Source organism: Calidris pugnax, unplaced genomic scaffold, assembly GCF_001431845.1.
Source record: "Calidris pugnax isolate Ruff unplaced genomic scaffold, ASM143184v1 scaffold303, whole genome shotgun sequence".
In the NCBI taxonomy this organism is placed as follows: Eukaryota; Metazoa; Chordata; class Aves; order Charadriiformes; family Scolopacidae; genus Calidris; species Calidris pugnax.
The window spans coordinates 141,283-166,079 of NW_015091087.1; the positions used below are offsets into that span (position 1 = coordinate 141,283).

General features: G+C 42.1%; 1 protein-coding gene across 11 annotated transcripts in view; it reads right to left on the reverse strand.

The window, feature by feature from the left end:
* Positions 1-24,797, reverse strand: part of MAP4K4 (mitogen-activated protein kinase kinase kinase kinase 4) — a 171,264-nt gene that overhangs the window by 31,451 nt on the left and 115,016 nt on the right. For 10 of the 11 annotated variants that reach the window (XM_014957757.1, XM_014957755.1, XM_014957756.1 and 7 more), the window contains exons 7-15: positions 22,687-22,741; positions 20,025-20,103; positions 17,877-18,052; positions 17,122-17,194; positions 16,446-16,656; positions 8,927-9,088; positions 6,734-6,820; positions 5,845-6,060; positions 1,656-1,817 (exon numbers count right to left, since the gene is read on the reverse strand). In XM_014957757.1, the coding sequence (XP_014813243.1) occupies positions 1,656-1,817; positions 5,845-6,060; positions 6,734-6,820; positions 8,927-9,088; positions 16,446-16,656; positions 17,122-17,194; positions 17,877-18,052; positions 20,025-20,103; positions 22,687-22,741 (1,221 nt within the window). The remainder of the gene's footprint in view (positions 1-1,655; positions 1,818-5,844; positions 6,061-6,733; positions 6,821-8,926; positions 9,089-16,445; positions 16,657-17,121; positions 17,195-17,876; positions 18,053-20,024; positions 20,104-22,686; positions 22,742-24,797) is intronic. The other variant, XM_014957751.1, reaches the window with a different exon arrangement.

A 24,797-nucleotide genomic window follows, 5' to 3' on the forward strand; every position in this document is an offset into this window, starting at 1 on the left:
TGGGCTGGGAAATTTGAAGTGGATAACCAATTGAAGAAATGTACAAAATCAAAGAATGCTGTAAAATGTGCAAACTGACAGACATTTACATTACCTAATACATTTGGGAACTAGATACAGTTCCAAACTTTTGGAGAAAGACCATAACACAAAAGCCTTTATTCCTTTACAGTCATTGCAATATATATAAAAAACCCATAATATATATTGTATATAGTATACATATGTACAATGCATATTATACTTACACCATATATGTACCATATACTGTACATATATATATTTATACACAAACTAAGCACACATGTACACGCACACATATTCAATTACACATACTAAGAAGGCACAACAGTGACTGCAGTTACAACTCTGTTGGGATTTCCACTGAAATTCATATTGGCCCTTCAGCCTACTCCTTCCTTGTGCATAAACCTGAATTTCAGAGTTAATTTCAGAAACTAAGGTGGAGGAAAGGTCATAACTGAGGAACACACTGTTTTCACACCTAATAATTAAGCAAAGCTTCGCTTTCAACCCCAGTTTCAGTAGGCTGGTTGTATTTGTTTTTATATGATTATTATTTCCTCAATTTTAATACACACAGCTGTTGAAGAGCTTGATTATCCTTAATATGAGTGGAAGACCCAGACTGTAAAAGTAACTGGCACAGAGAGCATGAAGATACAAGTCCAATATTTTGAAATAGTCATAGAGGCTTGAATAAAAGCCAGGAATTAATGAGTAAGAGATGAAGTTCTGTCCTGATTTCTCCCACTCTCCCGTCTGCTCAAATTCTCCTGTTGCCCAAAAGGGCTGCAATACCTAGTCACAATCAGGGACCGTTTTAGCTTGCACTGTCATCAACAGATTTAATTTGGGAAAAGAAAATTCTGCATGGAAACAGAGGAACTGAATGTGGAACTATACTGTTTAATTTAGCATGTCTAAATCGCTCAGAGTTTATTGGCTATGTCTAAGTTGTAGACAAAGGTTGCTTTTTAAATTCATGCCGTAATTCCTATGAGATACAGATAGCAAGATCTGGAGGCTCTTCTTTAGAAAACAACAGAATGATGCCAGCCACACAGCTCAACGGTTTCGACCTCTTTTTGATTTTCCAGGGGTGGTACAGAGCTCTATTTAGCAACTATAAGCCTACTGACAACAAACTTGCTTTTCTTAGCCATGTTTTGTAAATCTCTTTGAAGCAGAGCTCATACTATTAAAAACCACTTGTTTACATAGCTTTTTCCACAAGAATTTAAAAAACTAAGCCAGCTCACTTCTTTCCTGTGCGTCCTCTTTGCTAGTAAGTATCTTGCACAGATGAAGTTCTGAACTGTAAAAGTGTACTGCAACCATCACCAGTGTTTAGCCCACCATTCCTCTGTTGCACAGACAGTAACAGTAATGCAACAGCTCTAATCTAATTGCAATATTTAAAAAAAAAACACACCAAACCCACAAATCTATCAGTTTATCCATGAAATAAGCAAAAAATAGATAAAGAGCAAATCTACTGAATAAACTGCTTTGCACAACAGTACTACCCTTTACATAAGACTTTGTACGCGCCAAGATCTACAAATCTGAATGAAACATGTTGGGACTCCTGCATTTCCTCCAGGCTCACTGAGATTTTCCTGGGCACTTACCTGGGGCTCCATCGGCCTCTGCAGGGCAGGCTGAGCAGGTTCTGAGTTTCCATTGGAAAAGGACTCTGATCTTGAAGGCACTGGTGGCTCCAACACTTTGCCCATCTGTTTAGACTGTGCTTCGGGGGAGCCCTGATTAGTTTTTCTAAATCTTTCCTCCACCTAAACCAAAATAAACGGAGGTTAAGCCTAGAGTCAGTAAAAGCAATTACAGTTAGAAATACTACCACCTTTCCTTTACCATAAAGAAACCAAATACACTTGGGGCTTGGCAGGGCTTTTTCCCTACCGATTTCACTAGCGATGTAAAACACAGAGTGAACTCCACCAAAGCAGCAAGTAAGCCAATATGGAAAATCCATACTAGGAAAGAGGTTACAGCAGGCAGTAAGATGGGAAGTGATATATTATGAAAGACCATTATGAGGCTTCTTTCTGCCTAGACTATTTACAGTACTTTCCTTAGAGACAAAAGGGTATAATATGAAAACAGAAACAACTTTACAATATAGAAGTACATTTCTCATTGCCGTCCCTTACTGTAGTTACTCGCCTTACTCTACCAACGTTATTTAATGGTCTCCTCTCCTGTGCTTGTCTCTTTGGTGTTGCAAGAAGAGATAGGATATGCTTCTCTGCCTCGTAATACTGTGGGCCGTTCAGCTTTAGGTACAAAACTGTAGGACTGGTGATCCTCTCTCTTATCAGACAGTCCCAAAACAACCTCACAGACTGCAGAGAACAGCCCCAGCAGCTTGTTTCTGGTTCTCGGGGATGTGTAGAAGTAATCATACACTAACCTAGAGAACTTTTTGAGGGGAAGACTAAATCAGAAAGTGCTCAGTCCTCAAAAGAACATCAAAGCGAGGTCCCCACACAGAAACGTCACCTCTTCCAAGGCCACAGCATTGTCAACAAAGTGAGAGGTAGGAAGAGAGGCAGAAAGGAAATACCATCCTGTTTCCTAAGACAGTCTCTTGCTGGAATCAGGGCAGCGTGTGTTACTGCCAGGGGAGCTGCTCCTGAGGAACGCTGAGCTCCCAGCACTTTATCAAAATGTCAAAGAAAGATCAAACCGGCAGCTTGGGCTGATTTCATTTGTTGAGACACTGCTCACAAGATTTGCTTTAACCCTTACACCTGGAACACAAAACCAGTATTCGGGTGGTTTTCTAACTGTTCCCCAGCAGTGATGGTCTGAAGAGACTGGCTGTTCATATACCCATGTCAGAAGACAGAGGCAAGTTTCCAGGACTCCTTAGCTGGGATGCTTTACAAACCCAACCTGCCTCTGCTTTCCAAAATTTGAGGACAGTAACAGTTTGCCTATGGGAACAAGCAGACAAGCTTCTGCCAGCTCTACACAAAATATATCACGTCTGGGGAAACGCAACAATAATGGAGGCAAACATCTTCACCATACAATCATTTTCACCACCATGTTCACCCTCAGAGCTATCCCTTTAAAGTATAAAAAACAGGCCAGACTCCTGGTTATGAATAGAACAAGGAAAAGCCCCAAGTCTTTCTGTCTGAAGGAAAAGGCTTTCATGTCTCTAGCTGTAGATGACAGGACGTTTTCTCCACAAAGCACACAAACTGCACAAGCCCTAAGTCCTTAAAAGTAGGCAACAGGTGGGAAGGAGAACACCAAAGCATCCCTGGATAGGAACAGGCCCAGTCATTTGACTGCCTGGATGAGAAAGCAATATCAAGCCTCATTTCATCCTCTAATCTCCTCTGTTTCCCAGAGCCAATCTTAGAAGTCATTTTCCTTATATCCCCCCATTGCCACTGGAACGGGAAAAAACCCAAACCACTCTAATCCCCATTAGACTTTACCAGAACAGGAAAGTTAGCCCACTTTGACTTATCATCCTGATGGTCAGCATCTCCGTAGATGGAGACCTTCTCTGGAGAGCAGTATACCTGAAAGTATGAGGCACAGAATACTTGCTCCAACTCCAATGTCAAGAAGGACATTAGAGCTAATGTTTGCTTTTAGGATTAACTGGTGTTGCTCCTACTGCCAGGCTCCAAGATACCATGGCTATACTTCTACCACACGTACACAGCAATCTCTGGGAAGATCTGACTACTAACACAATTTTTCTGTGCCTTCAACTTTACTCTTTTGAGCTGGAGTAATTACAAAATAAAAAGACCACAAAATACAAATAACTGAGTCAGTGGTTCTGCTAAAGGATGTAACAAGTTGAATCTTCAGGAGTTTCTCTCCTTTTCAATTCTGAAAGGAAAATGGGAGATGAGGAACAGAGATGGTTCTGCATGCAACCACTGGTATCAATACGGGCTGAGGGATGAAGGAATTGAGAGCAGCCCTGCTGAGCAAGACTTGGGAGTACTGGTGCATGAAAAGCTGGACGTGAGCTGACAATGGGTGCTTGCAGCCCAAAAACCTAACTGTATCCTGGGCTGCATCAAAAGAAACTTTGCTACCAGGTCGAGGGAGGTGATTCTGCCCCTTTAATTCTGCTCTCATGAGACCACACCTGGAGCACTGCATCCAGCTCTGGAGTCCTCAACACAGGAAGGACATGGACCTGTTGGAATGGATCCAGAGGAGGGCCACAAAAATGATCAGAGGGCTGGACCACCACTACTATGAAGACAGGCTCAGAGAGTTTGGGTTGCTCACCCTGGAGAAGAGGAAGATCCAGGGAGGCCTTATAGTGGTCTCTCAGTACTTAAAGGGGACTTACACGAAAGATGGGGACACACATTTTAGCAGGGCCTATTGCAATAGGACAAGGTGTAATGGTTTTAAACTAAAAGAGGGTAGATTTCAACTAGATAAAAAGAAGAAATTCTTTTTAGTAAGCATGGTGAAACCCTGGAGCAGGTTTCTCAGAGAGGTGGTAGATGTCTATCCCTGGAAACATTCAAGGTCAGGTTGGACGGGGCTCTGAATAGCCTGATCTAGTTGAAGATGTCCCTGCTTATTACAGGGGGTTGGACAAGATGACCCTTAAAGGTCCTTTCCAACCCAAACCATTCTATGAATCTATCCCTCCAAAGCTGGCCTTCAGGCTGGACAGGAGTGCTGGACTGGCACCATGCTTTCACTGAGACGGGCCAGGAGCAAGGACAGCAGGGCTGGCTTCATGCCTGCACCACCACATACCAGACAAGTCCGAACTTCTTCCAGAAGAGAGACATGTATCAGATACTTAAGTCAGCAGGAGGAATGGATGAGATAGCACTAACATAGTTTATGAAGAACTCGGACAACAGCACCTACAAGAAAATGAGTTTGCGCTCACCAAGCCCAAGCAGCAATACTTCAAAGGCAATGAAGCACTACCGGACAAAGGTGGACTGAAACCTATTTTATCATGTTCAACAGCCCCAAGGATTTTTTTGTTCTTGTTCCAAAATGTATTTACCTAGCTCCCACATGCCGGTGATGAATGTTATTAAGAGCTTTGACCAGTATTGCCCAGTCTAGTGGTTTGTGGGCAGTATGATGCCCAAGGGAAACATAAGAATAAGGCTGCTGAAAGAGAGCCAAGTATGCATCAAAGAAGCAATTACTTGATCAGCAGTGTTACCTGTGGACCAGTGAAGACAGGGGACCACTCACTGAAACAAACAGCACTCTGATGATTTCAGATCGACTTGTGCCTGCCCGAAGCCCAAGAAGGCAGCACCACAGAGTTTCAGAAGAGCAGGATGTGATCTCAGAAGAGAATTCTTAACACTTCAAAAATGAAACTAATGAAACTCAGGTTCGTGTTCATGAGAAGGAAATTTTCGAGACCACGGGCTAAGGCACCGAATGTGTAAACAGGTGCTGTGTGCAAGCATCCCTCATAGGTTCGTGCCTTCCAATTGCCTTCCAATTTCTAGTCACCAGTACCTGCCAGAGACACACATCGCCAGCCGCACCAATGCTTCCCGTGAAAACACATCTGATGAAGTGCAGCTGAGATTAACTTCCTGACATGAGGCCTTCAAAGCCAGGTCCTCAGTCTGCAGCCTTCCTGAATTTCTTTCTACCTTTTATACCTCAAAATTCTGAACCCCAAAGACTGCAGCAGAAGTACATGCCCCTTATAAGTGATGCTTTGGCCTCCGACTGTGTTACAGCAGAACCACAGTGACCACCATGCCAACATGCAGGGGCAGAGGAGCAGGGAGCAGCTTCCTGCCCCCAAACAGGACTTACCTCACGCGCTCTTTCAGCAGGCTCATAGTGGGATTTTGGCTCAGGGGTATGATAGCTTTGTTTATTTCTTTCTTGCTGCTGCTGCTGTTGCTGCTGCTGCTGCTGCTGCCGCCTGTGATCGTGCTGCAGCGACAGGAGGTAGGCCTGCTCCTGCTGCAACTGGCGCTGGAGTCGCTCCGCCTGTCGGTGTTCCTCCATCTCTCGCCATCTGTATTCCTTTGAGAGAACGCGTGAGTAATTCAAGACATGACATGGACTGTATGGCGGACGTGTCCCCATCCATCCCGTTAAAAATGCACCTTTCTGGCTGTTGTTGCTTTTTTAATATTTTTTTTTTTGTATTTATTTCATTGTTAAAGTGTAGCCAAGAGCTAAGTTAGACCAATATGGCGTGTGTCTCGTGTTGGGCAAGTTGAGAGTGTACTGCTAAGCTTGATGTGATTGGAGAGTTATGTCAAAATTGACTTTTATTAAAGGAAAAAAAAGAGTTAATTATACTAAATCCAGTGTAAAGTTCATAGAACAATGATTTAGACCAACACTAGGCCATTGTATCCCGGGGTGGATTTACATATCATGTGTGCTTTTGATCTGCCACATAAGCACTCTAGTTCTTCACTGAATGCCAAGGTCTGTTCAGAAACTCGACCACCGCACCAGAACTGTTCCACTTTAACATAAATCCTCCTCTTACCGCCCAGAAAGCAGTGTGACCATACAGCACTTCTCGTATGTGCCTGTCAGCCCACAACGCTAGCATAAATGGCCTTTTAATCAAGCTCCTTTGTTGTCATACTGTCAGTGCAGCTGTGCCCGACTGAGGGAAGCCTAGGACTGGCCGGATAAATGGATCCTATAGCTACTGAACAAAACAGATACAGTGCTTTACCAGTAACATGGCCTGCTCCTGGAGCAGCTGCTGCTGTAGAATTTCCAAGTGCCGCTGCTCCTCTTCTAGCTGTCGCCTGATATACTCCTGTCACATAGAAATTACCCAGCAATAAATTTATTCAAAAGGAATGCATCAGAACCCCCTGGGTGGAACACCACACGCTACTTCCCCAGTTCAGCTTTAACGAGAAACGCACTTCAGGATGGATTAGTGCCTGCAGAACAATTTAGGAAGCCCTGCCTCCTGAGCATCGCATTTTGGCCCCTTCCATTGTGGAATTTGGACTCCTGCAAATGTTGCCAGCACGGGCCAGAGCTCATTTATGTATTTGGGAAGTGGTTTCAAGAAGCAGCAAAATGCACTTGAAGGTTTTGGAAAGTTAAAACACAGCAAGTCTGACTCAACACAGCCAACACAAAGTCACATGCAAGTTGTATTAAACATTAGTTTGTTGCACTGGTGCGATGAACTGTTAGCAACAGCTAGAGCCAGGCGTAGTGTAGGCAGACCTGGAGCAAGCTCCCCCAGAGGGGCTCTGCCAAGCCCAGTTGGGACCTGCCCTGCCATCTCCCCTGCCGCCCTCACCAGAAGCTTCTCCTGAGCAGACGCTGCCAGCCTTGCTGAATTATGCGATGGTTATGACACAAACAAACATCCACCAGGAAACAGATATTAGACCAAACTCGCTTGCTCTTGCGACCTAGCCATCTTCTTCACCTGCAGCCTCAACAGGTCGAGACATTTACCCGCTTCTTTGCCTGACCCCCTGGAAGAACTCCGACTCTGAAGCACCAAACCCAAGCTGGTAACATCCTACCATGCAATTAATGGAAGTATGTAACATGTGCATGCGCACACACACAAGCACACGCACACATTTACAGTGTATGCATAAAGAAATTAATGGATCAGTGATACAGTGATGGGAGCTATAGAAAGTCTTGTGACAGACTGATGAGATACGCTACGCTGTTGTTACGCACATTGGCTGAGCCGTAGTTTGGGTTAATAAAAATTCTAAGAGGGGGCATGTCTTTTCTTCAAAAAAGGAAAAAAAAATAATTTCAGAGTGGTTCAGCTTGGCCACATCAATTAACCATTTGTCATTATTGGCACTGTGCGTAATTAGCATTTCAACAGTTTAAAAAGCAGCTGGGGGAATACCCGGTGTCTGCCCAAAAGCAAATTGCTGTGCTGTAATTAGAGATTTTCCATATATTTATTCCCACTGGTTAGTCTTCTCTCCTTTTGACTCAAAAATCTTTAAAATATACACAAACATAGTAAAACTGCCCAGTAACACAATCATCAATGATCTCAAACACAGTGACTTTACGTAAGGAAAAATCAAGGTATATCAGGCCAAAACCAGCATTCCTGAAGTTAATGGGAAATTTACAATCAGCCTCTAGGACACTAGTTTTGGCCCTTTATTTGGGAATCACTATTTTGCAGTACATGCACAGTAATTATTACCCTGATTATCACCCTGATTAAAGTTTTTAAAGGATTTTAAAACATGCAGATTTCATGCATAAGTACAGCAGCTGAATTTTACGGCCTAAAAGGTTTCTCACCTGTACTTTCAACGTATTAAGGGCACACTGATACAACTTAAGATACACTTGCTGCCCGAACTGGCATACAATATTAGAGCCGATTTTAAATAGACGAGAGAGATTGCTTATTTAAGTTTTAGCAAAGAAAACTCTCCGCAGCTCAAAGGTTCCACCTCAAATTCAGAATATTCAAAGTTTATGACAAGCCTCTGACCAATTCTGGGTGCCAGAAGCTGACATGCAACAGAGCTGCCCTTCTCTGGGAGGCCTTCTGAACAGGGGCATGTCTTGCAACAGCCGCTGATCCAGCAAGACAAGCCTAGAAACGATTTTCAGCCCCACTGATGATTTTACCAATTCTGATGGTTTTTAGCCAAGCCCAGGGGCACAAGCTGAATTTAGGATGAGTACTCCAATGAGACTTCTTTTTTTGAGGGAATATTGAGGCTGCCAGAATTTTCCATAAAGCCCTACGATCTATGTTAGTGCGTTTGCTATCAGAGACAACAAAGATGAAAGGATCAGCGTTAGGTTGCCTCTAAGCCGCTCTAGGCTTACTGATTTTTAAAAAATTAAATTAGAATTTAGAAGAAACAAACCTATTGTGCATATATCTGTATCATGGACTCACCTGCTCCCTTTCTACTCTCCTCTTTTCCTCCTCTGCTCTTCTTCTCTCTTCCTCTTCCTTACGCCTCCTCTCCATTTCTTCCAGACGTCTCTTTTCTTCCTGTTCTCTCCGCCTTTGCTCACGCTCTTGTTGCCTTCGAGCTTCCCGTTCTCTTCTTTGTTGCTACAAAAAGGGAAAAGAAACCACAAAGTTTTACTTTCGTTGTTATCAAAGAAAGAGGTGGAGTTGTTTTCTACTGTGAAGAGAGGGATTTACCAGGACGGGCAAGCTCTGCAACTGAGTGACAAAACATTTTATGCAAGTGTTCCACCAGGAAACTAACTCATCCCCAGCACACAAATATCCCTAAAAGCAGTCTTGCTTACTCTCTCTGGTTTCTCCATGCGTACACACAAAGTCACATACCATATTCCTGACAACTGCTGCTCCTCAAGAGAGGGTCACACTGAAATCTCCATTGCTGAACAACTGTTGAACTCAAATCTTAATCAGAGTGACAAATTTTCTTGACTTCAAAGCATTATCTAAATGTTGCCGAAAGGGAATTATCAGGCACACTGAATCAGCTAAAACTAAAATGACAAGTATCTGAGCCTCTGGTAAGCAGCCTCTCTCTTAACACAGTTCATGATCTGCTAAGAATTTGGTGGTGTTGGCCCAACAACCAAGCTTGATTTAATGCACTGCCCAAAACTTTGACTGAGAAGGAAGGCTGACCAACAGCACCTCAGCCCCTCCCAGAACATCAAAAGCACCTGTATGTAAAAGAGGAAAAACAGCTGAGCTACGCTTTTACTCTTACACAGATAAGCTTTCACACAAGACCCAAGTACAAACTGGTGCTGATAAGTCTGTTCAAGTCAGAAAAGAACCTGGAAAACAGCTCTAGAAAGCACAAACTGACTCATTTACATCTACAGAGCACCACGTATGACTTCAGAGGAGACATTTTAAATGCCCATACAGTCGTGACCAACTCTTCCTGCACTTCTACAGAAGCATCCAGTTACTCCACCTACCTTGAAATCCCAGGCAGCCTCCCACAACTGCCTAAGTGTCAAAAGACCCAGCTGTCTCCTGCTCAACCATCAACTGGGAACATCTCTATAACATTTACTTCCATTATAGATTTCTATAATATGCTAAAAAAATATATAGAAGAAATTTAAACCAAAAAAAGCACACTCAAGTTTAATCCCAAGGACAAAATGAAAACCTACATACGTTATTCCTTTGCACATTTAGGTTACGGTTAATGCTACCACTGATTTCTGTTGAAGCAATGCTGCCACAGATTTGTCAGCCTTAAGGCACTCCAAGTAGTCTTGCAAGAACACTCAGACTAAGCTTTTATTAGAGCTCACAAATCCAGTTACAGGTGTGCATTTCATAGTTGTGCTCAACTGAACAAGCAAAGGCAAAGCTACGCTCCCTGAGTTACTTCACGGGTTGAGCTTCCTCTGCTTGGCTCGTTACCCTGCACGACTACGAAGTAATTGAAAGCCTTTTCTATCTTCTGGAATCAATACTGACATGACAGTGGAGAAGAAACAGTGGGAGAAAAAAAAAGATGGTTAAGAATTAGTAGTACTCAAATGAAACATGTTGCGTTCTGATTCTCTTTAACTAGCTGCAGGTTTGGGAAAGATGCAACTTTCTTGAAGACCACAGTTCAAATACAATCTTATTTTTAAGTAAGTTACTTGTAACTACGATGCCTTCCTTCCTGGCCTATAGCATCATCCGGGGTTCACTACCACCTTGCTGTGCCACAAGACATAAGCTCTTTTTTCCCCCTACATTTTCTGTATCTTTTCAGAAACACAGCTTCCTTACTCTTGCATCTCCTCTCCTAACTAAATGCATCTACCAGCCTTTTCTCTCTTGCTTAAGCAAGCTCTCTTCAATGAATGTAGATATAAAAATAGCAAAAGTGCTGCAAGGCAGCTCTGGCACACGGTAGCATTTCATAGGTTTCGCTGCTTCCCCTCCTTCATTTTTTAAGCACTGTAAAAGGATTAAGTAGGCACTTTTATTTCTGAGTATACGCATCTGTGTCAAACAATTTCTATATTTAAGTCAATATATTCAGGTGCCTCTTGGCTAATCAAGTCTGACAGGCTCTTTGTTTAAGAAAACTAAGATGTGAAGTACAATAATTCTGTTGCCCTGAGGATGAGAAAGACAGCACGCTGCTGACTGGTTAATATGCACATTTATCAACGCAAACACTTCTTAAACATATGAAGCCCGTCTGTCTAACGACATTGTGTTGACATTGTTAAGTGGATATATTGCAGATCTTGGGGTGGTATTATTCTCACTACAAGGAAGATGGGCAGAGCTTAGGCTTTTTGGATGAAACAAATGCATTGCTTCTTAAATCAATGGAGTAGTATTCAGCAATATTTATAAATAACTGAACTTAATATGAGAAAAATAAGTTACAAATTGATTAGGAGAGCTAATTTCATGAAATAAACAACATCAGCTGTTAAAAGTTGAGATTTTTAAGCAAATCTTGAGCCAGTTTGCTAGCTCAGGATGGGCAGTAGGTATTTATTACCCAGCAAAAGAAAAAGAAGGATTCTCTGCCACCAGCCTGGGCTTAAGTCAAGTCTCCAAAGCACAAGTGTGCTATTGTCTACGTGCCAAAGTACACAGAGAGATGGGGTTTCTCAGCGTCGCTTCCGCCTTTCCGTCAGACACCGCCTCAACCCCTCGCCAGCCGGGTGGGAAGGGAGGCACCCGGCACCGCTGGAGCTCGCACAAGCACCCAGCGTGATCCACTTATTGCCAGCCCTGGCAGCAAGAGAAAAGTTTCACCTCCTCTGCACGTGGCCTTTGAAACCTGAGCATCCAACTACTGGCCGCTAACGAAGTGGAATCTACTTTTAACAAGCCCAGGGAAAGGAAACCTACAGTGACACCCATCTCCTGGGCTCTAGCCTACACCTTGTCAAAGCTATAGCAAAGCTGGCTGGTGGCAAGCTGTTGCTGACCCAAGCTGGCTTCAGAAGCAGCCTTTAGTTGACTTCCTACCATCTATCTGCTGGCACAAGGTCACCTTCCTGACTGCCTCTAGCAACTCTTCCACGAGGACACACCAAAACCCTGGTCACCAAGTTGCCCAGGCTTGCCCAAAGGAGGGGAGAGGGACAGGGAAAACCATTAGTTAAAACCAGTGTCAGTTCTGTTGATAAAACTTGGGCTTCTGAATTCAGTAGGGGTTATTGTTAGATATTATAATTCTTACCATGCACTACAAAAAACACCTGAGGTAAAACACTGTTGCCCAATAGATCTGGATTCACTGAAATTATGGTTGCATATCCAGATCTTCTTTAGTTGGATATGGTATTATTATCAACTTTCTTGTACATGTGAGATGAAATGCTTATTTTCAGGGAGCTAAGTGTTCACCAGAAGGTAAGGGCAGGAACTCTTCAAAGAAATTTCAGAGATGCCAAAACAGAATTTTGACATAACCCATGCAGCCTCAAATTACTGCATTTCACAAGACCAGCATATAGTAAGCCAATAGTAAAAAAAATAAATATATATATATACAGAAAATACAGTGTCAATACTTTGGATCCTTATCCAGGTTTAGGGTGTGCTAATGATAATCTCATAATGGTACCCGACACCTCCAAATTGGAAGACCATGCAGTAGAGCATGGAAGACCATGCAGTAGAGCATGATTTACCAGGAGGGGGCATTGCAACTACACACGCAACTACACACCAATGAAATCGGGACCTCTTTCATACAGTGAACTGCTGAAGATAAATATAGACCCTCTAATTTTATATTCATAAAATATTATTACTCAGTCTTATATTCAGATGAAGGTTGACAAACACATGTATTAATGATTTATTTCACCAAGAATTAGGTAGCCTGGTACCAGCTCAGGAAGAGGATTGGGAAGATTAATAAACAGACTTCTGCTTTGCCCACACTAGAGATAAAGCAGAAGTAGAACTTCTTACTCAGTACCAATCCAAACTGCAAGCAATTCAAATTAAGTAGATACAAATAATCTCCCCCTCTGCAAAAGAAACAAAGCCCTGGCAAAAATTGCCTGCAGGTACACCTACATTAGCATCTTGTTTCAGATCAGGAGTGCTCTTTTGAAGTGAATCATCCAATCATCTCCACTTACCAGGTTTTGTTTCATATTTTGAAGATGTCTTGGAGTGCCAGCCACTCCTTTTGGATGAAATTAAAAAGGCAGATGCACTCCAACCACAAGCAGGCATGCAGTCTAGACCTCAGCTAATCCAAAGGAACTCCTCCTATCTTCAAACACATGGAGTGAAGTCTTTGGGTCCTCAGCACTTTAATTACTGTGCTCCACAAATCTGCTTCTACTGGACTGTACTACTTGCCAATGGAGCTATAACCCACCACTTCAAAAACATCCATCTTAGGTACTCGTATCAGAGACAGAGACATCATTTAATGTGGACTGTGGAGGTCCACACAGAATGGGATTCCACCATGGCTAATTCTGAATTTCTCAAACCAGATTCAGTTTTGCAAAGTACCAATTCAAATGCCTTTCCATACCCGTCACACTGAGTACTGGTGTCTCCACATTGCTGAACAGAAACATAGACCCATCTTAGAATAGCCTGGAAGGGCTCAGACTTCTTGTTTTAACCATCTAAACACTTATATGACATACAGCTGATATTTATGCAATTAATCTTAATATGATTTTTTTAAAGGGAGGGGGTGAAGGGGAGGACGAGCAACCCCATTCCCGAAATGTTTCAGGCATTTTTCTGTACTTTGACCACACATCATTTCCACCTCCTAAGAAATGCACAGATTATAATGTTCCTGCTGCACAGATTATAAGGTTCCTGCAACAATGAGTTTTAGAAGTCACCTATATGCCTTTTAAAAAGTAATCTTTTTTTCTAATGCTGCTGAGAATTACAGTTTTTGGCAGATGTCCTAAACACCGTTCCTGTTGCAGTCTCGGTCAAAACTGTCTAGGCTCTGTGCCAGCATTGTAAGAACAAGCCCTCAATTTTAATTTAGGAAGCTGGGGGGGTGGGGAGAAGAGGGAGGAAGTATAAGCAACAGCAACTTGTCCAAGGAGATTATCTAATGCATAAAATTCTTCCCAAAGTTAAACAGGTATATCCAAGCACACGAATACCCTACACAAGCAAAAATTACAAGAAAACAAGGCTTGGTAAAAATATCAACAAAGTGATGGAAGCCCAGAGGTTCAATGCCCGAGTCTAATCTTAACTCACATTACCAAGCCTTTCATTGTTTACTGGCTTCATCAAAACAGGGGGGGTGAGTTAAGGACAAAGTGACAACATTTCAATATTTTGGCCTTCAATTGTGTCACAACACTGATGTTTATCTAAATATGTGTCTACTGCCCTTCCCCCATCTTAAAGAGCTTGTTTTGGCTGTTGTTTTGTTAAAAATCACATGGGATCATACATTTTTCCACCACAAGATCCAACGAACTAAGTGGATTTTTCTGAAAGCTCAATGTGAGTCTTTTTTTTTTAATTCACTTTAAGAACAATATGCCTGCCCCATCACCTGCAAAAGGAAGCCTTTATAGCTCATCATTCACGTTTATGTCTCTAAGGGAACCAGGCTAAGGTTATAGACTCAATAAAAGTTAAAGGCTTTTCTCTTATAAACTGAGTTTACTGAGTAACCTTACTCAGTAATACAGCAACTTACATTACAAGCCGTCTTGTGGTTGCTGAAGTTGTTAGTTCTGTTTTGTATTTTAAAAAGCAGGACTGATTAAACTTAACTTTCGGGTAAATGTCTTTCCTTTTTAATTGCTCATTAAATTGTGATTTCTGCAACGTCCCCAAAAGGTTCAACTCTGTGCAGCAAAGAGGCGAGTTGCTTTGTTTCCACTACAAGTAGCAGCATCTCCTTTATTTCAAAAAGAAATTCCAGATTTAAAGGGCTGCACTGATTACTAAAGTTAAATGACCTAGATAATTTAATTGTAACCCCCTTCCTCGCCAAAAAATACTGCCTGCAGAACCTTGGAGATTAAAGAGGCATTTAAAAGAACTAATTGATTCCCATACTAAGCAAAATTTTAAAGGCTAAGCAGTAACTCAACTTTTCCCCACCTTTGACCATATCAATAAAATATTCTATTTTCCTATTGTCCCATGCTCTTTTTTTCCTAGCCTCTTTTCATTGTCTGCTCCCCCTGAAAAATCACTACAGAGCCAGAGTTTAAAAACAGTTGAAAAAGCTATGTTTATCTTGGCAATTCTAGAAGGGTGGGGAAGAAAGAGAAGAGAAATGGAGTTTATATACCTCCCCCTTGTCCCTCCTCCTGTGTGCCTGAGTCTTTGTTACCAATCCCTCCTTATAGCAGCACTAAGCTCACTCGTACATTGAAAAAGAGGGATAAGGAGCATAATGTGACCTGGAAAGCTATTTGAAATTTTGTATTATTTGTTATGTAAACACGTCACGGGATGCAAATCAACATTTGGCCCTGGTTGCGTCCTCGTTAAACATTACCAGGATTTGGAAAACCAGACGGGGTGTAGTTTTTCCATCATTGCTAAGTGAGCAGTTGAAACAGCGACTCAAGCAAGGGGTCATTTAAGGACAACTGGAATTTGACCCTGCACTTCCTGAGGAGCCAGAGAATTGGTTTCACTTCAGCTCTGTGTCATACCCAGCTCTGGCCTGAAGAACTGTTTTGAAATCCTCCCACCTCTGAAGCTCACACTGCATATTCCATCTACATATATATAAACGCACACGAGCTCTTAAGGAGGTGAAAAGTATGGCAGAACAATATTGTACATATACATTCATTTTCTTTTATCTTCAGGTAGTGTATGCAAATTGCATACTTACCATTTCACAAAGGTACAATTTACATATTTGTAATTTTTGAACAATTATAATTTTAACACTGATTTATAAATCATATTTATAAACCTAGGTGGCTTTTAGTCATCATGGTACTATGCGTGACAGAGTAATAAATAAAAAAATAGGCTTCTACCTGTCATGAATGAATGCCAAACACAGATGTTTCAGAAAGCTTTGAAGGGATATTTGAAGCGTGTCATGGCCCCAAAAAAAGTAATCTTGAGGCACTGCCCACGTTAAAAAAAAAAATCCATCTGGGAATAATTAATGTCTCCCCATCTCTACAGCTATCTAAAGTCTAGACATGTTGCCTCTTCTTTGGAACAGAGACCAAGACACAGCCTCCCCCCAGATACCTTCAAACAACCCAGCTTTGGCTCCTGTTGCCTCCATAGGAGCTGCTGGGTATTCAAATGCTTTGGAAGACGGCTCATAAGTAGCCAGACATGGATTTAAGTGCTTTGCTCTGTGTTTGCCAGTGGATTTGAACACATTGCTTTCTTTCTTCAGATATGCTGGAGCTACAGGGAACTCTTTTAAATGGGCGTGGGAATGGGAATCACAAGTGAAAAAGGGGTTTTTTTTACACCCTGGGCTCCAGCCTCCTTTCTCTACCTCTTCTAGCCGTCTCCTTTGCTCCTTCTGCTGCTCGATTCGCTTCTGCCTCTCTGCCAGCAGCTGCCTCTTGTACTCCTCCTGCTCCCGGAGCTGCTGCTCCTGCAGCAGCTGCTGCCTCCGAAGGGCCTCGGACCGTTCCTTGTTTTCCTGCTGCAGCCTCAGGAAATCACGTCGGAGCGTTGATTCTCCAGGCACATTGACAATGGAACTGCAACAAGAGGAAGTTAGAGCCTCCCGTACAATAAAGCCTGACGGGCCGTTAAATACCTTTTCCAAAGCAGGGCAACATTAATAAAATATAGCATAATGTTAAATTTTAATCTCATTTCTTTCAGAGCGAAGACACTGGATGCATGTCAAATACACGCTCTCAGTGGAAGGCGTGAAATGAGGCCAAGCAAAATAAGGACCAACTCTGGCATTGTGGAACCCTGACCGATCATATTTGCCATAAATCTCCCTCCATCCAGAGCTCACTGGCTTTAAGCCATATGAGGGGGAGCTTTAAAACCTTTAGCAGTCACAGAATAGGTATTCAAACCCTTTGGGTGGTTTGTGTGGCTTGTGCGTGCACTTAATAAGAGACAGAAATTTAGCCCGCTCCTGATTTATAGTCACAGGCCTTCAGACTTATTTGGCATGGACTTCCCAGAGCCCTCCCAAAAGCAATTACCTTGGCTCTCCTTCTTGTTCAGGCACTTCCTCCTCTTCTTCCTCACTTCCACTATATTCATACTCTGTCTCATCTAATGGGAAAGAAACAAAGACTTAAGACAGTGCTTATCTTTAATTTTAGGACAGTGGGCAGTTGCAGTAGCATGTCAGTGAACTGGTTCCTATCCTCTTCAGTAAGAAGATCTATCACAGATGCTAGAACTCATTCCACATATACAAGTCCACCTTCCCACATTTGTAAAGTGTTACAGTGCTTTGCAGCAGACGTTCAGCAAAGTCCCTGAACACCACCAGGTTTTATATGTAAGACAAGACACCTGGAGAACCTCGGCACCACCTGAATAAAGAGAACAGGCTGCCCAAGACATTTGCTTTATAGCTCTTGTGATGGGTAGTTTCCTGCAGGTCTGATTTATGGCACCATTCCAGAAATGAACATACCACAGACCAAAAAAGGGAAAGGCATATATGCCAATATCCTCCTAAATACTGTTTAATGCTCGTACGGAAGAGGCAGTGGCCCAGAAGTGAGTAAATTTAACTTATCTGAAAAGACACTTAACTGATACTTCCTCCGTAGAAGACAGAATAAGACCTAAAAGCCTGCTGATAGTCAAAATATGAATTCAAAAGGAACCTTTCAAGGGTTTGGGTTGTTTAGAGCTTTCCTAAGGGTGGGGATATAGAATGCAAATCAGGACAAAAAATGTATTTTTAACAAGCTGTGATACTTGATTTTTAGAAGCTGCATACCTTTCTCTCCTCTCTTCTTCCTGGTCCTGTCTATATGGTCCTTAAGCTGGATTCGGACTTGCCTTTCATTTGGTTGGTCACGTATAAAGGGATGTTTCAAGAGTTGCTCTGTAGAAGGTCGCTGCATGTAATTCTTCACTAGACAACCTTCTATAAAGCTGAAAAACTTTTTTGACCTGAGAAAGCAAGAAGGGAAAAAAACCCCAAACAAAACAAGATTACAGGTAAAACTTGGCTCAAACGTTTTTTCCTGTTCTTCCTCAAAACCTAATTCCTTTCTTCAAAGAGCATCACTTCCCTGAGGATGGTACAAGTGCTGTCTAAAAGCCTCCTAAACAGAAGCTGAGTGGGCTCCAGCTGAGCACTGGGCTGGAGGGACACAGGGTGATACCAACATACCTGCACAGCCTCACGGTTAATGTGCCCTCTTTCACAGGCATAATTGCCCTGAAAGGCAGGACCTATTAGTGAAGGCAAATCAAGCAAACCCAGCTCTGCTACTTCTGGACCAGAGCTGGGTAGCATCCAGCTTGCTCGGAGCACAGGCAGGGCAGCTCTGGTGTGTCTCCACCTGCCCATGCTATCTAAGGGCACGTCTGCTTCAGAAGAGCTGCACCGAAAGCCGCAAGAACTACGGCCAACATTCCCCTGACATGAGCAGCGCTGCGCTGCTTCTGTACCCACCTGGGCTCACTGAGATAGCTCTGCAAGAAGTTAAGACTATTTTATTTTGTACTTGAAGAGACACACACACAAAAATCCTCGTAGAACAGTAAAAGGAGTTGAACAGTGTTGGCTGTTCCACACAGGCACTTGGGGGCAGATTCTCACCAATGCAATTTAAGGCCATGAACTGAACTGAGCTCCTCCTGCACATCACATAAAGTGACTGGGTATGGAAGCCAGCTAAGCTGGAGCACCGCCTTCCTAAATCTGCACTTCATTTGAACTCTTGAAAGACGACCTCTCCAGGTGGAAGTCACCAAGCAAGCTGCCTTGCAAAATGCCAATAATGGAAATATTTAAAACTGTGTTTTTCATCATTTGGCTTATTTTCTCATAACCTGCCACCCAGCACACCATCCAAACAGTTGAGTCACAGCAGCACTGCCTTTGGCCAGAGTCACTTTTTGATTGCTAGGTGTTCTCAACCTGCTCCTGTGCCTGGGCAGCAAATACCTCCACTACATGGTTAAGTGTAAAAACAACATCGGTTTCCATCCATTGCTTCACTTTCCTATTGTAATCTAAGAGGCTGAATTCAACATAACTTTGCTGGCTTTTTTTTTATTCCTTACGCCTTAAGTGTTATTATTCTAAATAAAAAGGTTCATGAAAGGCTTATGCAAATATTGTATATGCATCTCTATTCCTTTACCTTATGCAGAAAGCAAGTATGAGAGAGGAAGAAGGATGCCTTGACAGTACAAGTGTATAAATAAGTCAATCCAGGCAAAGACAAAGCCCAGCAAGCAAGCCAAGCTTGTATTGTGTTGATACTGAATAGACAGTCAAATAACTTCATTATTTTGACAGGATCACAGCATCCTATGATCACTTTCAATCTATATGAAACCTCTTCCCAGGGAGTATTTTTGTTTCATACGTGCCAGTTGTAACCAGTAACTGGGAGGAAATCCTCCGATACTAATGGATTCTTCTCAGCTGGCAAGAAGCGCACACTCAATTCCAATCGTTTACAATAATTATAGTAAAAGCCTTCATTAGTTTTAATAGCTCCTTTCAACTTAGCAACTAGAACACTATAGTACTGTTCTGTTTCTGTGTTACGATACATTTGAGAAAACACACTGCATATTAAGAGTGCTGCGGGAGTTTATTTTTTAAAATATGGATCCATTTGTCACCTTAGTACAGATGCTGCTCTGTCAAGAAAAGAAGTTTGGTTTTTATTTTCACACAATCTGAGATAAAATTTCTCTGGGACAAACAGAACTAAATAAACAATGTGCGCTTTTGATTTCATGCTTTGATTCAATGGCACAGAAGATAACAATTGAGTGATTTTTGCTAACTTAAATTGCTTTACAGTTCTGTGGAAGCAATAACAAAACAGCACGCAAGGCGACACAAGAAAACATCCTGCTACTATAAAAGGGCTACAAACAAGATATAACTAATACATACCATTTCTTGGATTTTAACCGTGGGGGTGGGTTCCTGGGGATCAGAAAGAGTGCCCTCATGGGATGCATGTCACAAAGCGCTGAAGGAAAGAAAACAAAACCGAACAGAAATATACAACGTTGGCTTCATTGTTCTTTGGCAATACCACAGCTTCAGCTCCCACAACCATTCCCGCTATCCCGACCCCACATGCAGCAGATGCAGACAGCAACACAGCTAAATGGCATTAGCCTGAAATGACAACAATTCCACAGCTCCATGTGCCAAGGGTGACCCCAAAAAAAGAAAGAGATCGAGGCACGGATTAACCTTCAGAATTAACCATGATGGGAACATCTGTGCATGGCCCTCTTCCAGCCTCAAATCATCTAACGTATGTTCCAGTCAATAAAACACTGGGAGATGATGACGGCAGAAGGGAAGAATGACACAGTTACTGTTTCATACAAGCATCCTTCCACCTGCCCTCCTTTCCCATTTTGGGAGAGACATGGAGATTTTCTCTACTCCGATGCCTGACAGTTTTGAAGCAGGTCTGTATCAACAAAAGGATTCCTTGCAGAACTGAAATGCAAACCCATGACTCTTGTCAAAAAAGTCCTGTTGGTTCCCAGGGACACTTAGTGGGAGTCCAGGATCTCTGCTGGACAGCCTTTCCTGTTGTTCCATAGGAAAGCACCACGGCAGAGCCAATGCAGGGAAACAAGGGAGCAGGGAGAAAGGTTGCTCAAGAAAGATCACTAGAAGCAAACCCTCTCTTTTTATCATGTTCCTCTTGCACAACCAGACTCAGCCCGAATGACCACTGCAGGAACAAGTAACGTTTTCCACACAGCAGAAATTCAGGAGAAACAGACTGATGTGAAGAGGACTCTGGATTCAGAAATAAGGGGCCATAACCTTGGCAGAGAAGCCGCTTGGATCCCATCAGACAACCAAGCTTAGAGATGGACTCTTCAGCTGCAACTGGAGGCAGAACCCACATGCCAGAGGACAGACCAAGGCAAGAGCTGTTCAGCATTTTCAGGAAGAAATTTTTTACTATGAGGGTGGTGAGACACTGGAACAGGTTGCCCAGGGAACTTGTGGATGCCCCATCCCTGGAAGTGTTCAAGACCAGGCTGGATGTGGCCTTGAGCAACCTGCTCTAGTGGGAGGTGTCCCTGCCCATGGCTGGGGGGTTGGAACTCGATGATCTTTTGAGGTCCCTTCCAACCCAAACCATTCTATGATTCTATGATTTACATTGGATCTTTGCTTACTTCTCAAGTGCCCATCCTGTGCTTTTACACAAAGAGAGGCCAAGCTCCGCTTCGGTTTGGAAACGAAAAAATATTATTGCCCAATTGCAGGCTTACAAAATACACAGACACAGCTTTTAATTGAAAGCCATCCAGGCAACTCAATGCACTGAACAAAAAGGTATGGCAAAAAGGAGGTCAAGTGGCAGCTCAAACGCTGTTAATACAGCGTTGGCTGAGGTGTCCTGGGAGCAGCTCTCACATGGGGCACGCATGCAAACGCGCAATTAAGAAGGGAAAAAAAAACAAAACAAAAAAACAACCAAACCATCAGACCTCCCAAAACAGGAATCAAAACAAGAGCGTTGTGATTTGATTTATAAATTTTACATTAACAACAACAACAAACACAAATCAGGCAGGGGCTATAATGAAATGACCATATTTTAGCTAGAAAAATATCAATACTTTATTTCAACATGATTATTTCAAAACCAGAGGTTTCAAGCTGGGCTGTGGTGTGGGGCTTGTTTATGTGTTTAAAAAATTTAATTAACTCACTCTTAGGTACCTTAGGCTGTTATTTTTTAAATGCAGAGCTCCTGTTGGGGGTGAGACTAAGCGTCTTTGCTAGTTTAATATGGACTTTCATAAAAATTACCATTAAAAGCCAAAACATCATGCCTAATTTCTTTTCTTTTTAAATCCTTCTGTTCTCCTCACACACATCTGCTCTGATATTCAGAAAGAATAACTATGTAAGGGGAAAATAATCCATAAAAAGTTGTGTGGTTTTGGTTTCCAGGCTTCTCAAAAATACCCATGTTGACTGATAAGTAATCTCAAGCAGGGAACATTAAGTTCAATACTTTGCGTTGAAGATGGATTTACAGTTTAAGTCACCTCACTGCTAAGGAAGATCAACGCCACCCATTGATGAGTGGAAACAAAAGGAAAAGCAATGTTAGCATTACCCAGGCAGACCGAAAGCCAACACAGAAACAATTGCTACAGATGCTTTTTCCATTAAGGTCGGTTTTCTTGAGGCCCCACTCCCCCTCTCCCCAGCTGAGGTTTCAGCATCCCAGGCCAGGCAATACACAAATTGGGACACAACTCCAAAACACAATATACTACCCATAGGAAGGAAGTCTGACACTCAATTAGCTTCCAAATATTCCTGCTATAGAAATTAAATTACTGCAGTCTGCACTGTAGCCCTTAAACACAATCCTATCTTTATCAAACCCATTGCTATTTATGGGATTTTATATTTATAGGGCAGGCAAAACCAAAGAGAACAGAAATAACATGAGGATACTTTCAGAAACCTCAAAACTAGGCTTGGATTACAACCAGCATCTCCCAAGTATACATTTCAGTCTTAATCAGCCCACTGGAGAAGCACACGTATCACTTACGGGGAGCTCCTTCTGCCATCTCTATGGCTGTAATGCCGCATGACCAAAGGTCACTCTGCATAAAAAGAGAGAGACCATATGTTAGTAGGTGGATTTACCCATTCAGACAGTAAGACAGCACTATTTACAGAGGCCCTGTAGGTGAGACTGAAACCAAATACCAAGGCTATTTAAATAATATAAGCTACTTTTTTTTTTTGGTAACAGTATCATAAATTCCTACTTGTCATATAACACATATATATACACAAATGCACAGAGGTATTCACACAGAGTATGCAAACAACACTTCCTAATAACACATAAAAATATATTCACATTAGGACAATGAAAAATACATTGGCCCCAAAGCTAAGTCTATGAAACAATAGAATTTTTAATCCTTGTTTACAAAGGTCTGAACATTTCCCTATAGTAGATACACAGACAACACTGTACGCATTCGCCTAAACAAAAGATGGAGATCTGAAGACTGCAGGGTAAAAAGAAAACCAAAACCTGGCAGGTCTTTTTCAGCGGCTAAACTTGAAAGCAAAGAAATACAGATAAGTGGAATACACCCAGTCCTGAACTTTTTTCTATTCGCAATACTCAACTAATAGTTTTATCCAGGGGAATAGCCATCACTGCTGAACTTGCAAAAAGCCTCTTTTGGACACATTGCTTGGAGCCAAAGCAAACGTTCCTTCCCTATCACCTCAGCTTTGCTTGAAACGTTAAAGAACAAGAGTCCTTCAGTGGAAGCCTTCTGAGGTGCCACCTCTGGCCAGCGCCCCTGACCAGGGAGAGCCTGGGCGAGAGCCAGGAGGGTCAGACACAGGCAAGAGCTGGAAAACTCCTGGCGAGGAACCAACTCCAGAGACTGCTGCGGCTTAAGGGGCAAAATCCAGCCATTTAAGCTAAACTGCACAGCCTCGTGATCTTACAAAATATTTCACCTATTAATTTTGGGGGGGAGAAAACCCTACAGACCCCACCAGGAACAATGAACAGGTGTTTTCAGAGCTAGAAAGAGTTATTTTTCACATCACTACTGCATTAGCAGATATTGCAGAGTTTTTCTCCTTTATTAGATCATTTAATAGCCACCCTTCCTTCCTAATAACTCCATCTGCAAAGACATAAAGCATTATCTTTGATACAATGAGGTGTATGTTAAAAACGACTACCAAGATGTAAAAAGCGATTAAATCAAGAGAAAAAGGGTCAATCTGACCGATCTTACTTCAGCCAAAAGGTACAAAACCACCAATTCAAATAATCTGGGTTTTTTTATATAGAATGAGACATACACAAACACACTGATAGCTAACACCACCATCAATCTCAGCAAACTGATACAGTTGATATTCATCCCTAAAATTCATTGTAAGGCTTTAATCACAGGCTTTCTGATATCTTTGTTGCCCTTCTTGGTTAAAAGTTAGAACAACTGCTAAGTGAGGACTTTTTTAAAAGCACATTTTCACATTTTTTTCTTTCTTTGTCCTTTAATTAAAGCAATCTGAGAAGAACTTTTAAGATTACAGGATGCTTTCAATCGAGGAATTTAACTTTAGATATGCATACATGATATTCTTAAGGGTAGTGCAAATATCACCAAGCCAATTACACTTTTGAAATAATTAAATCTTTGGCTTGCAGCAAACTATGTAACAAGTGATCTTTGTTGAGAAATGTTGCGATGGAAAAATTTTTATCAACATATATATGAAATCAGGAATAGGAACAATTTAAAGAGCTCGTTCTGTACTTCACTGGCTCTCCAGACGGTGGTTCTATTTAAGGCAACACCTAAAATGCATTGTTCTGGGTTACTACAATAACTGGGACATAGTCTAACACAATTTAAAGTACAATCATTATACAAATTGAGAACATGAGCGTTTCCAGTTAAACTCTTTTCACCTTCTCTGAGCACCTACAGTACACTGAAGTCCTACTCCTTACGTCTCAAAGCTATGATAATACAAGTAATGGCAACTGCTAAAGGTCACAATTTGGCAGTGACCCCTGTGTTGCACTCCTGTAATAAGAATATACCTACACAAAATAATATTACTCCTACAAAGCATGAGAAGTCTCAAAAACTGCCATCATTCACAGACATT